This window comes from Neopsephotus bourkii, unplaced genomic scaffold (assembly GCF_033783945.1).
Source record: "Neopsephotus bourkii isolate Nb327-2 ecotype Australia unplaced genomic scaffold, CSIRO-AGI_Nbou_v1 NB_1638, whole genome shotgun sequence".
In the NCBI taxonomy this organism is placed as follows: domain Eukaryota; kingdom Metazoa; phylum Chordata; class Aves; order Psittaciformes; family Psittacidae; genus Neopsephotus; species Neopsephotus bourkii.
Genome location: NW_026902113.1, coordinates 2,319,740 through 2,333,915, shown reverse-complemented (window position 1 = coordinate 2,333,915; position 14,176 = coordinate 2,319,740). Strand labels below are relative to the sequence as shown.

Sequence of the window (14,176 nt, the reverse complement as noted above, 5' to 3'; positions counted from 1 at the left end):
AAAAACCCATGCCTGTAAATGGATTATTTTGAAAGCCAATTTCCCCTGACCTAGTCCTACTGTTGCTGGGCTACTGAATAGACATAGGCCAAGATAATAATGCATTTTAGGTAGCTGTAAGGCATTCATTAAGATGCAGTTGCTTTCTCCTCAAAATCTCTTTCTTTGGTAATATCTTCAGTTAATTTTTGATGCTGACAAATTGCAGAATCCTGATTATCCACCTTAGAAAAGTATGGTGTTATTAAATCACACCAAAGAAAAAAATATTCTTTAAATTAGACAGGTAATTTGACTAGGAAGGTTTAAAAACAAAAAATTAGTTACCTATGTGAAAACAACACCACACTTCCTGTGTCTGCCTAGCTGCTGACTGAGTATATATTCATGCAGTATCACCTCTGCAGGGTGCTTTTCAGGATTTTCTAGTTTTGTTTGGTTGTTTGGTTTTAGTATGACCTACATCCCACATCATCTAGATTATATTTAATTTTGCAGTGACACAAAAGTCAAGGTAGGCAGAGAGGTAAAGACCTTAAGACATAAACCAAGAAAAAAACACTGTTATCTTTATTTTGTAACCCATAGTTAAAAGGTATATAGTATTTTCACCTAGACATAAAAGCGTACATAAAGAATTGAATAGTTAAAAGAAATACAGGGAAAGGATGCATATTTTGAAACTGTATTTTAAACAAAAGAATGAAGAAACAGGAGGTTGGTTTGCTTTGGTTTTTTTTTTCCGTATTTTCCCATTTTCATAAAATGAGGCACTTCATCTGCCACTTGTTCCTTGAAAAATCTGACACAGTGGTAGGAAAAAGATGAGGAAGGAAGATAACTAATACACTCAAGAGACTAATTCTGAATTCAGTCTCATTAGAATTGCTAGCATAAACACCAGCTGGCAAATTATATACAGAGAAATAAGAAGGGATGAATTGAACGCTGGAAAGAAAAGAATGGAAAAATGTTAGTATAAAACCATAAGATTACATTTATTGGAAATGAGAATCACATCAAAGATAAGATAAGCAAGATTTAAAGAACAATTAAAGAAGGGAATACTTCAGGCATGCTCTTCCTTGAAAATGCATTCAAGATCACATTAAGAAAAAAGAAGACAGGAAAAGAGGTCAAGAAAGAAATGCTTGTCTATAACTGATTCTGCCTACAAATAAGTCAGTTCTACATACACATATTTCTAGTTTTGGGGCTTCCAGACTAGCAGTTTTTACAGTAATCATTAATCCCTTGTTAAATGTTTTATCAAGTTAGAAAGCAGTAGATGTTGTAATTTTTAGCTAATCAAAAAACTCTGTGAGTAATGAGAGTTATGAAACATACTTTCATCTGGTTCTCTGGGTTACTCCATGTGCGAGACACAAGGTCTGCCTAATCAGTTTTTGCAATGGAAACACTCAGAGCAGCTCACTATCATGTTAGTTCTTCAGGGACTAATGACATAAAGAGACAAATATTATTTTTAAGAGCTAAATAATTTCCTATCAAGGCAGTTTTCAAAGTTCTCATGTCTATAAGAGGAAGCAAAACTGCTCCACTGTAGACAGCTTACTGCAGGTTGTGGCTCAAGCTGTGATCAAAAAAGAAGAATTGCTGGGATGTAATGAACGGAATGAAAACAATATGCCTTCTATATATTTCAGTCATGTGGGCCTTATCTGAACAACTGATGTTTCATTATTCCCAGATCACTGGTAAATATACTAAAACATATATAGCACCAGAAAGAATAATACATATTAAAAAGTATTCAACAAATACCAATGAAAACTGATCAACGATTTATTAAAATGTACATGAAAAACATTTGAGGCAGAAACAGAATAAATTACAGTGTAAGAATAGTGTGGAATCACAGCTAGTGACATAGACGTAATAGAATAAAAATGTGTCTTTTTTATCTCATAGCACATGCTAAGGTAATTCAGTAAAGAAAAAAGATCCTCAGTTCAAAGAAATGCAAAATCTTCTCCATCTGACATTTAATTAATATTCACAGAAACTGATGAAAACCCCCACAGGGGATTTGGACATTTAGCCAGATCAGAAAAGTATAAATAATAATACTTCAAATTAATACTTCCAAATGATACTATAATTCAGAGGAGTTAGAGAGGAAAATAAGTTCAAACATGAAGGATAAGTGATTTGATCTCCATTTCTGGTACAGCATGGGACCTTGAGTCAGATTCAAAGCAGTGTTTTCTAACAATCTTAGCATAGTTTTAGATGTTGCTTAAATATAATTAGTAACAATTCCTGTAGTAAGTAGGGATGTGAATGAAAACACTGAGTGGGTTTACTCTATAAACATAGTTGGTCATCCTGGTGATTCTTCATGGTGGGTTGGTTTTTTTGTTTGTTTCACTGGTGAGTATTCTTGAGATATGTTGAGAACAGCGTTTTAGAAATTAAATGTAATTTCAAGTGGCATTGTTTCAACACAGAGAACAGCTTAAGCAATACTGACAAATTCAAAGCAGAAATAATCACATCTTACAATAATGCCAAAGAGAAAAATAAAAAAGGATTACTTGACCAAGTGCTTGATAAGGATGTCCAGCATCTCTCTGTTCTTCTCTGGTAACTTGTGCACAAGTGCATGCACTGCCTCAACTCTGTAGTTCTGATCATCTGACTCTATTAAACAGAAAACAAATATTGTTGATAAATCAGAACATGTGCTAAGATGTGACTACAAATGTCACTAATGCCAATGTATGCTAGTACACACATGCATTATAAAGAGCTGAACAAAATTAGGCTTTAAAATCATGACAACAGTTTGATTATACTTCTTACAACATTCTGAAATGTGTATTTCAAGTAACTTGACAAAAGCAGTTACCACAAATACTGGAACCAACAAAAGGCTAGTAACTGAAGAGATTAAGGGTTAGAAACAATACTACTTTATTTATTACTTTACTTACTAACAGCAACAATGAAATCTTTGTGCAGCTTGAAAGTCATCAATGGTTCTGAAAGACACCTGGTTGTAAAAAACAATATTAAAAGAAAATTTAAAAAGCATTACTCAAAGTCTTTTCAAGTTTTATGGGTGTGATTATGATAGCCCTCAACATCTGCACAATGCGTATTGGTATGTTGTACGGAAAGCAATCCACTGATGATTGGTTACAATTAGTATATAACTTAGTCATGCACATAGTCTGAAAATTTGAGTTGAAACTGGTGTCATCATGTAGGTTAGCAAGGGAAATTAGACTATGGCACAGAGACTGACTGGTTTCCATACTGCAGAAGTGTAATAAATACAGCTGCGTAACATGGTAAGGTGTACAGCAAAAACAATCTTTTGCCCAAGAAAGGCAAAACATGATGAAATTTGGGACTGAAATTCTGATCTGGGAGATCCTAGAAAGTCATCTCTGAAAGGCAGACTGTGAATTGCCTTACAGACACAAACACATAGCTACTGCTAGCTCATGCAATTTCACAAACACAGTACATACAGTGATTTATGCTTTTGAATATGTATTATAAATGTCTTCAACCAAAGCCAGTCTTTTCTGTGAAGCGTTACATGGGCATTCCACTATAAATCTTAGGCATGTTTTCCAGACTGATTAGGGATTTCTAATGCTGCCTTCTGTTAGGTAACCTGTTTAGGAAATCTAGATTTTTAGGAGGCATTGAACACCCAACCATCTAGATTTCATACTTTTTATTATGTTTCTTCTGAATATTATAAGTTGAGACCCGTAACAAAATTATCTTGGAAGTATCACGATTCTTGAAAATTCTGTCTCTTATTACCAAAAATCTTCAGAAAAAAATGACAGTGCAGGAGAGACACTGTGCTTGTGAAGACACCAACAGCACAGGATAAAGCCCTGTGCTTTTGCACAGATTTTTATTCTGTTCCAACAATGATGCTATTGAACCTCATGCTACACAGCTTAAGGGATTCAGAAAAGAAAGACTGAGCACAACAAGCTTTGCTGTTAATGTAGAAAATTTTAAGTAAAAACAGACAATTAATTAACTTCTGCCAAATTGAGGGCTCTATAAGTCATAACTATCTTAATAAGGCAGAAAGTGTGACAAATTTAAGATTTATTATTATGGGCAATCACGGGGATATTAGGCAAGATAATAATATCCTCAATTATTACCATGCTAAAATGTAATATGGTATTAATAAGCAAAGATTAACGGGCCAGAAAAAGAATACTGAGATTTGTGTAGCTTCACACTTACCTGAGGTAGTTTTTTAGTCCACTTGTTATTGTTTTATTGTCCCAAAGTTCCATATCAATATCCATATCAGGAGGAGATTTAGGGGCTGGTAGGAATTTGAATTGTGATTGTGTTATAGTTTGACTAACATGCTAACTAGAAAAGTGACAAAACAGAAGCTAGTAAGTCATTTAGCTCAAGTGATTGCTTAGTAGCTGGATTAACTACCAACCTGATCCATTTGAATCTTTTAATCTCTGTCAAAGTATTAATAAAAATGTATTTAGCACTCATTTAGCATCTGTAAGGTAACTATATGCATTATATCAAAGTGTTAAGTAAGCCAAAGCCAACAGAGAATTACTAATTAGCTTAGACATTCAAACACAGGCATCGAAGAGCCCAATTAGCAAGGAAAGTGAGACTGCAACAACTGTCTATTAAACTGAGCTATGCTGTGTTACAGTACTAAGCTCTGGAACGCTTCTGAAATACACCAAACACATAGCAATAAATAGAACTTTAAAACTTAACAGAGAACTGCATTTTAGTAGTAATTTGCTCATGTATATCAATGATAACATGCAGAAATTTATTAATGCACACAAGAAACTAGTTAGATGAGTCACTCATTTTAAGAAAGCAAACTCAATTTAGAGATAGCAAGTGCCAAATTCAGTTCTGAGCACAGCAGTTAAGGCAAAAGGGATCACAGCGCACACACTGAATAACTGACAAACGGTCACATCAGATACTTACAAAATATGGTATTCATCAGCTTTTGCACCTTGGAGTTTACACCACCTATTCTGTACAGCCCCAGGATTGTAATACCTACATTGGATAAATAATGAAAATATGGCGATGCCTCCTTTGTGTATATTTTCAAAACATCTGAATGTATTTATGGAAAGTTGTACAATTAAATTCTCGAGTACTGTTTGCCCCTTCTCTTCTGTGTTACTAATAAATGCATTCCACTGAATCCACACCATAGTATACATTAGCCATAACTTAAATGAATAGAAAGTCATTTAGAAATGACCCATACTAGCAAACAACAAGGAGATTGCTGGGAAAAGTGAAAAATGAAAAGAAATAAAAAAAGCAGTCTTAAAACACATTACATGTCAACAAGTTTATTTTACCTAGACTTCAGTGGAATTATCATGTGCCTGCATGTGCTTAGCCCATGATCCCTTCCAATTAAAATTTGATTGACATTTATGGGAGAAATGATTGTACCCAAATTAAAAACATATACCGTGTAATGCTGCAACACTGCACTTGAAAATGTAAATATTCTGCACAGATCCCATGTAAAATGGAGACAGACAAGGCCCAATTTACTCTTAAGTTTTAATTGTTGTGTGTTAATAGCACAGATACTAATAACAAACAAAGTTTAAAGTCTAACATTCACAACAAATATTTCAGTATTGCACTGATTTTACTGTTTTTAACCGCCTTTTAAAATCAGCAGGATTTAAGTCTTCCCTCTTTCCCATTTCAAGTCTTGTCATTTAAAAACTGTCCACTTTTCCTTTGAAAACAAAATTCCGAAGTCTCCATTTTTTAAAAAAGGATAAACCATGTGTAAACAGAGTGAATAAAATGATGGGAATTATGTTCTGCAAAGAAAGATGTGCCAGCAGAGAGTATTGATGGCACTTTTTGGCCTTCAGTTTTCATGACAATAACCAAAGCTGGGAGCTGAGCTTCCCTATAGTATTACCATCAGAAAGCACAGTTTAGTGCACACAAATTAAAGATGTGTGCAACTGTGTATTAAGGGGTCTAAACAACATGAAATCATAGAAAATGTTTAAAACTCCCACTTAAACAATATGTTAAAAACTGTTGTTGGAACTTGTGGCAACATTTTAAAAGTGTAAAGAACTCAACCTGAAAAGTACAAACCGAATATGACAGACACACTCTAAAGCACAGCTGTAAAACATGTAGAATTAATCAAAGTAATATTTATGAAAAAATACCCATAATAATCTAATACATATTTCATACATACCTCTTGTTTCTACAGCATGAATACATTTCCTTACAAAGTTGAAACCTGCTTCATTTAAGAACACTATAAAAAGAAAAAAAGGTAATTATTTTCTAATGTATCAATACACAATTCTCAGTGTTTAGCTTCACATGTTAGTTGGGAAGGACTGATACACATTTATCCATGAGATTATGATACTTATTCTGCAATAGTATTCTTATAACACTTTACACTCAAAAATCCAAGTTACAAATCATTAGTGGATCACTGCAAGCAGGATATTACACTGTCTGGATCAGAAATCAGTAGCTTGTCTACACATAAGTATTTGTGTCAATATATTAATATGTTAATAACATATATGTGATAATATGATGCTAAGGTGCACTTGTAGCCCAGAAAGCCAACTATATGCTGGGCTGCATCACCAGCAATGTGACCAGCAGGTTGAGGAAAGGGGTCCTAGCCCTCTACTCCAAACTCATGAGACCTTCCTGAGTACTGAGTCCAGCTCTGGAGCCCCCAACACAAGAGGGACGTGAAACGCAAGTCCAGAGGAGGCCGCAAAGAGGATCAGGGGGCTAGAGCACCTCTGCTATGAAGACAGGCTGAGAGATTTGGGGTTGTTCAGCCTTGAGAAGGCTCTAGTAGATTTTACTGCAGTCTTTCAGTACCTAAAAGGTGTCTGCAAGAATGCTGAAGAGGGACTTTTAAAGCGCATGTAGGGACAGAATAAGCGGGAATGGCTTTAAACTAAAAGAGGGTAGATTTAGATTAAATATTAAGAAGAAATACTTCACTGCAAGTGTGGTGAGACACTGGTACAGGTTGCTAGGGAAGTTGTGGACGCCCCATCCCTGAAAGTGTTCAAGGCCAGGTTGGACAGGAGCAACCTGTTCTAGTGTGAGGCATCCCTGCCCATGGCAGGGGGTTGGAACTAGATGAGCTTTAAGGTTCCTGATAACCCAAACCATTCTGAATCTAAAATAAGTACACACATAAATCTCATAGTATCTTTCAGTACCCTCATTTTATTACTCAGTGTATACGTAACAGGTGCATACAGACCTAAAGTCCAAAAGATGTGATGGGCTGAGCCCAGTTGTATGAGGTACAACAAGGCAGAGTGCCAGGTCCTGCACTGGGTTACAACAACCCCATGCAACACTACAGGCTTGTGGAAGAGTGGCTGGAAAGCTGCTCAGCATAACAGGACCTGGGGCTGTTGGTCAAGAGCAGCTGAAAATGAGCCAGCTTGTGTCCAGGTAGCCAAGAAAGCTGACAGTATCCTGGCTTGTATCAGAAATAATGTGGCCAGCAGGACTAGGGAAGCGACTGTCCCCCTGTACTGAGCAGCAGTGAGGCTGCACCTTGACTCCTGTGTTCAGTTCTGGGCTTCTCACTATAAGAAATACATTGAGGTGCTGATAGTATCCCAAGAATGGCAACAAAGCTGGTGACGGGTCTGGAGCACAAGTATGATAAGGATTGGCTGAGGGAACTGGGGTTGTTTAGCCTGAAGAAAAGGAGGCTCAGGGGAGACCTTATCACTCTTCTACAACTACCTGAAAGGAGATTGTAGTGAAGTGGGCGTTGGTCTCTTGACACAAGTAACAAACAATAGGAAAAGAGAAAATGGTCTCAAATTGCACAAAGGGAGGTTTAAATTGCGTATTAGGAAAATGTCTTCACCAAAAGGGTTGTCAAGCACTGGAACACTGTGCTCAGGAGTCACCATTCCTGGAGGGATTTAAAAGATATGTAGACGTCTTTTAGTCCTACTAAACCATGCAACTTGTGGACACGGTTTAGTAGACTTGGTAGTGCTAGGTTTACAGCTGGACTTGTTCTTTTCAAACCTAAACAATTCTATTATTCTATATAAGGATATTATTTCAACATAATGGCATGCTTTTTCATTTAGGAATATAGACTACTGCTAGAAACTCTCTACAGTTTTGTAAAATATATGGTAGCTTCAAAGCCAATCAAATTGTGTTCAAATTTATGTTTGATAATAATACAAAAGCTGAAGCTTTTCTCACAGTTTACATAGCTTAGGATGTGCTTTTACGTAACCCAATCATGTAATGCAACAAACAGTTATTTCATAGCAACAGAATGAAAATGTAAAATAATTAATCTCTCACACATGTATGCAGAAACCTGGACATTACAGAAATCTACCAATATTTGGTAACTACATAAGAACTTACTTTCTTCCTTCTTGCTAATAATTGCTGGCAGGGTGTAGATCTGTAGAGAGGAAAAAAAAGCAGCAAGTCAATATTTGTTCTGTAAATTCTTTACTGCCAGGTTTGTTGGTAGTTGCGACAAGCTGTCAATTAGCTTGCCTCTAGGGAAATGCCAACCTTGCCTTTCATCTTCTCCTGATACTGAACCCCCTAGCACTCACCCAGGTTAAAGGTCCTGTGCTAGGACAATCACCTAAAATGTGTTAGAAGTCAGATTTGCAGACTCCCAAATAGCTAAAACTCAATACAAGTACTGATCTAATTTCTGTACTGTTTCAGTCAAGCAAGAAGCTTGTAGAAACAATTTTCTATCTCCTAAAACCAATCAACCGTTTTTTTCCCCCCTTTGATACAGGTCTGACATCACCCTCATTCAGTGACTATTTTAAGAGCACACTAATAATGGGAAGAAATCTCAGACTGACTGTCTCTTAGTAGCTTTCAACACAGTTTTATGCTCTCTGCAGCGCCTTTCAATATGGTGCTAATTGTTTATTCCATGAAACTGCCCAAAAGATGGTTTGTCTTTACCAGGGCAGAAACTACCAGTTCACAAATGTTATCTGAACCATCAATCATATTAGGCAACATGCTATCTTGTTAAACATTGAATATCCTAACATAAAATATCTAAAGGCTTAAATTAACTAATAGTCCTGCTTTTCTAACTTATCCCTACCTTAAGTCTACTTGCAATACTGTCTCACAAAGAACAGAACTGAATTTGCCTGTATTTTAAGAGTATCTAAAAGGCATACTAGCCTCTTTCTTTAGTAGGTGTGCCACAAAACTGTTAAAGGCAAAGAAAATGAAAAAATATCCTTACTGGTTCCTTTCCATCCATAGCTTCAAGCCAAAGTTTTCGGTTAGATTCCGAAAAAGCCTGCAGTGTGATGATTCCAGGTCTGTCAAAAACATACACTGATGTTACTGATTTCTTTTTCTCAAACAGTATCCAAAGCCAGAATCCAAATACATATTGACATGAAGTGAATACATATAAGACAGAGAGAAGTTAAAGAAAGATGACAGCTTCTGACACAACAAATAACCAAAAAAAGTTTGGTACTGCAACATGTAATTTTGGATGCTTAGTCTTCAGTGCTACAACCCTCTAATAGGTATGAGGTACCTCCATATTGCAAGATGAGTTATATATTTGCAAACATCACATACAACCAATTTTTTACTGGGGAGGTGCTCAGGGTGGAAAACTTAGGGACAAGATGCATCAGCTCAATTTGACTAAATGTGTCTATACCTGAGCTCATTATCTACTTCCTTTCATAGCAAATGAAGACCAGTAAAGGTCATCATATCCTTAAACAGTCATCCAAAGTAAATCGAAAGTAATATACCCTAAAACAGTTGCCTAAAAAGAGCACTTTGAGATAGTATCTCAAGTCTGGAGATGTAAAGCCAATTGAGCTGAGTATTGTCACAGTGCAGGATTTTTTTTTTTGAGAGGAATCAAAACCAAGTTATTTCTGCTGGCTGTATTCTAACCACTATGACTGAAGTTGGAAAAGTGGCATATCCTCTCTGCTGATGAAGCTTTGATGTTGCATTGAAAAACAGTCATGGGAACTAGTGAAGGGATGAGGGAACCAATTTCAATCTGTTCCTTGAATAACTGTATGAACAGACAGGGAAATACAAAGAGTTAGCCTCTATTTGTGATCACAGGCAAATGAGTTCTTTAAGAAATGCTTTGAAATTAATTCACTGATTGGCTAACACAGAATGCCCATGTGACTGTAAGAAGTCCAGCTCCCACACCAGTGTAGTATCTCTGCTCAGACTTTCAGCAGACTGTCCAAAATGGTGATCTTTCTATGGCAGGTTCACAAATAAAGGACACTATAGATTTTATCTTCCATCATTAAAATAAATACCAAAAACCTACCATCCTTCCCCACCTCCTCCAAAAGACCAACACTTTTACATGCAAGAAATCAACTGGACAACACAAAATATAAAAATGCATTCACACACAAAAATTCCAAGCTATTTTGTTTGCTATCGACTATCAGAAGTATAAAAAGATACAGTTAATGCAGATTAAGATATATAATTGTTTTTCTGTTTTCGTAAACTCTAAATTTATTTGTGCTTTAATATTCTATTTGCTTCGTACCCACAGATTCTTACCTAGGAATTTTTCTCACAAAAACATTTTAGAAATAGAAATAGAAACTGATTTTTTTTTCTTTCTACTGTGACTGCTGCTTAATACTTCAGTTGGAAAATCGCACTTACAGTGCCTTGGTTGACATGTACGGAAGGAACAGAAGTTTCTGAGTGTTATTTTACATCAAGCTTAGAGATACCTACTTTTAGCTCTGGATTTCTGTCATAGATTAATCTGTTATCCAAGTCTGCAGTCATTAAACAGCATGTTTTAACATACAAATACCTAATACCATAATCCACAGAGTAAATTTTAAATTATTTATGTCAATTTGAAGGGCTCACATTGTGTGTTCCCCATTATTTGTTCACAAGGGTTTCTTTCAGTTAAAATGATTCTTTCAAGAAATGAGATGGGCACATTAGTCTGCACAGATTTCTAATGTTTTAATAAAATAGTATTTCATATAATGTTTCATATAATGTTGCAAATAATGATGCAGGGAGAGAGATACCTCTGTGGGATAAAGTGTTTGGAGACAGAAGTTACAAGAATATTTCGAAGACTGGTATAGCTGTACAGTTTTAACAAGAGCTCTTCATGATGAGAAGTCATACCCTCAGATTACCAAGGAAATTTATGTTTTACTGTCACTTTTCAAAAGTTTTTAAAAAACTTTAGGTTTTTCTCTATTTTGTAGGTGATGTCCAAGATTATACTCCAAGTAAACAACATCATCTTGAATTTAAAATTAGTTCTAATGTAATCACTATCACAGTCTTTCTGAACCTTCAGTATTCCAGTACTGTGTTTACATTTATATGAACTCGCTCACATTCTTAGTCATTACTGACATCAGTAATGGCCACTGAATTTTCTCTTTCTTAGGGGAAACTCATTCTATCAACATAACAATCAGAAGAGACGAATGTTGTCCTTGTATGTGAACTCCTATCAAATATTTCTAAGTACTTCGTTGTCTATTTACCTCCTCTGCTGGCCTGTACAAAAAGTCAGTACTTCCCTGCTGAATACCAAATTAAGTGTAAGAGTGAACTTTCCACCAGCCTGTGAAACTCAGATCTTTACAATAATGACCTAGTAACTTTGTATTGTGCTCCCATTTTAACCTTCTGTCTGAGTTTCCAGAATGCCCATAACTTACAGGCCATGCAGATATAATAAATCAGAATGTTCAGAATGAGTAAGTAACATGTAAGAAGTGCCTATAACTGTCTCTTTGATGAGAACTTGAAGAACTGCAGATGGAACTAATTTTTCTGTGTAGTTTTGTTGAACTGTGGATGTGCTAATAGAGTAAGGAAGACAGAAGGGACAACACTTACTTGTGAATACATTACAATGGTATCACCACAGATGTGTCTAATAAATGCAATTCTACATCGAAAGAAACAACTATCAATTTCAAATGCAACCTGTCAATTCAAGCTTAGGAGCTTTCAAGAGACCAATTTGTTCATATCAAATTTCTACTTCTTAAACCTAAACTCACTCAGAAATCTATTCTAGCAAAATAATGTCTTATATTTGAAAGCACCAAAGTAGCCTCAAAATTATCATATAAATATAGCAATTCTGGATGGAAGTTAAAATGACAGCAGCAGTCACAAGATATTTCTTAAGAAAACGACTACAAAAGTCAGTCCTTTTACCATATTTTAAGGGAAAAATTAATTCAATATTTCTTTTTATTCCCAAGCTTGGAAAAAACGTGTTTACAAAGTTCTGTGTACACATACTTCAAATACAGAAAAGCTGCTTTAATCTACCTTATATAATGATAATATCCAGGAATAAGTGAAAAATAAACTAACCAACGTGCCAAAGTAATTTTCAAATAAGAAAAATTATGTGCTATCATACATTTCTGAAGGAAATACATTGGTACAGAATATGCTTATTAAGTATTTATAAAAATACATCTGATCTGTTCTTAAAAGAGGGTAGTCAGCTGTGATACAGGTGATACTAGAATTCATCTTGTATCCACATGCAAACATAATGTACTTAAGACAACACATCCTATGTAGTAGATTTTGTTAGAAAATAGGTTTGAACAAGTAAGAACCAAGTCTTCAGAGCCTAATTTGTCTGTATACAAGCCTATTGAGAAATATGTGTTCCTATTACAGGAGTAATTATTAGATATTGGTTACAACTGTTCCTATTTTTAATTATATTCAATTTGTTAACACAATGAAAAAAGAATCAAACCTCTCGAATACTTCAATATCGAAACAGAAACGTTTGTCAATTGAATCTGTCTTTCTCCTGATGCAAGATTTTAGCTTGAATATTTCTGGTGAGCTTGTAACAAGGCCATTCTATAAAACAAAATAAAATAAAAAAAGATTGGCACAGACAGTATGCTGGTACACCTTGGCTTCACATCTTAAATTTAACTGTAGAACTGTCCAAAGAACGTGTCTTAAAATAGGGATTGGAATTATTTAGGAACATATACAATAACTTTTCCATATATAAATTAAGACTACAGTTAACAGCTTTCTGACACATATTTGTTTTTTAATTATTGTATTTCAGAAAACTCCCTAAATTCAAAACTTCACAAACATCTGTATATCTAATATGATTATATGTTACATGTTAGAATGAGTATTATTACAGTAACCAAATGCTGAAACAGGTTGCCTGCAGAGGTGGCCATAAGGGTCTCCATCCTTGGAGATATCTAAAACCTGACTGGTCACAGGCCTTGATAACATGCTTTAGTTGACCCTGCACTGAGATTAGGCTAGATGACCTCCAGACCTCCCTTCCAAACATCATCCATTCTACAGTTCTGTGTAAAGGTGATTTGATTTCTTATGCATTTGGTACCATCACATTAGAGAATTTATTATGCAGTTTATGTATAATTTAAAATAAATATTTTTATTTAAATACTTAATTTGTCTACACTATAAAAGACACGCACTCTTTAATGTATGAAAACAGCCTTATACTATGTTCACATTTTTTCTTTTAACAGTTCCTGGATGCTTAACATAAAAGATGGAATATACAGTTCTTGTATGTGCAACTCACCACTTTTCCACCAGATTTTGTTTCAGCTATACTCATTGTAAATGTTTTTGTTCCTTTATCGTAAGTGCAGTAATGTTTTACCCATGTAAATCCAAGAGGTCCTAGATTAAAGAGAGATAGTATTAAAAATAATTATTTTGGCATTTTATCACTATTTTAGTTGGAGCTAGAGGAATAAAACATAACAGCATCCACATGTAGCCTATAAAAATCAAAAACTCCCCTAATTTTTTTAATTTGCACAGGTATAATTTTCAGATACTGCAGCTTTATAAGGCTGGCCGACAATGTTACAGCAGACTGATTTTCTTTGGCAACTGGAAGGGTAACAGTATTATAGTAGTGCAAACAGGCAGGAGGCAGGAAAGTTCCTGAGGACTTTTCTGCCTAGGAAATACAGCTGAAGATTTTATCATCCCAAGTGAGGCACAAGGATTCAGTATTACGGCCTTTCTCTGAGGGAAACCTCCACAGAACTGGATG

General features: G+C 35.3%; 1 protein-coding gene across 2 annotated transcripts in view; it reads right to left on the bottom strand.

Annotated features, from left to right (window-relative positions):
* Positions 1–14,176, bottom strand: part of ARHGAP42 (Rho GTPase activating protein 42) — a 159,923-nt gene that overhangs the window by 24,553 nt on the left and 121,194 nt on the right. For both annotated transcript variants that reach the window (XM_061374435.1, XM_061374434.1), the window contains exons 9-17: positions 13,694–13,794; positions 12,860–12,969; positions 9,320–9,398; positions 8,455–8,494; positions 6,257–6,319; positions 4,987–5,061; positions 4,249–4,333; positions 2,958–3,016; positions 2,559–2,664 (exon numbers count right to left, since the gene is read on the bottom strand). In XM_061374435.1, coding sequence (XP_061230419.1) covers positions 2,559–2,664; positions 2,958–3,016; positions 4,249–4,333; positions 4,987–5,061; positions 6,257–6,319; positions 8,455–8,494; positions 9,320–9,398; positions 12,860–12,969; positions 13,694–13,794 — 718 coding nt within the window. The remainder of the gene's footprint in view (positions 1–2,558; positions 2,665–2,957; positions 3,017–4,248; positions 4,334–4,986; positions 5,062–6,256; positions 6,320–8,454; positions 8,495–9,319; positions 9,399–12,859; positions 12,970–13,693; positions 13,795–14,176) is intronic.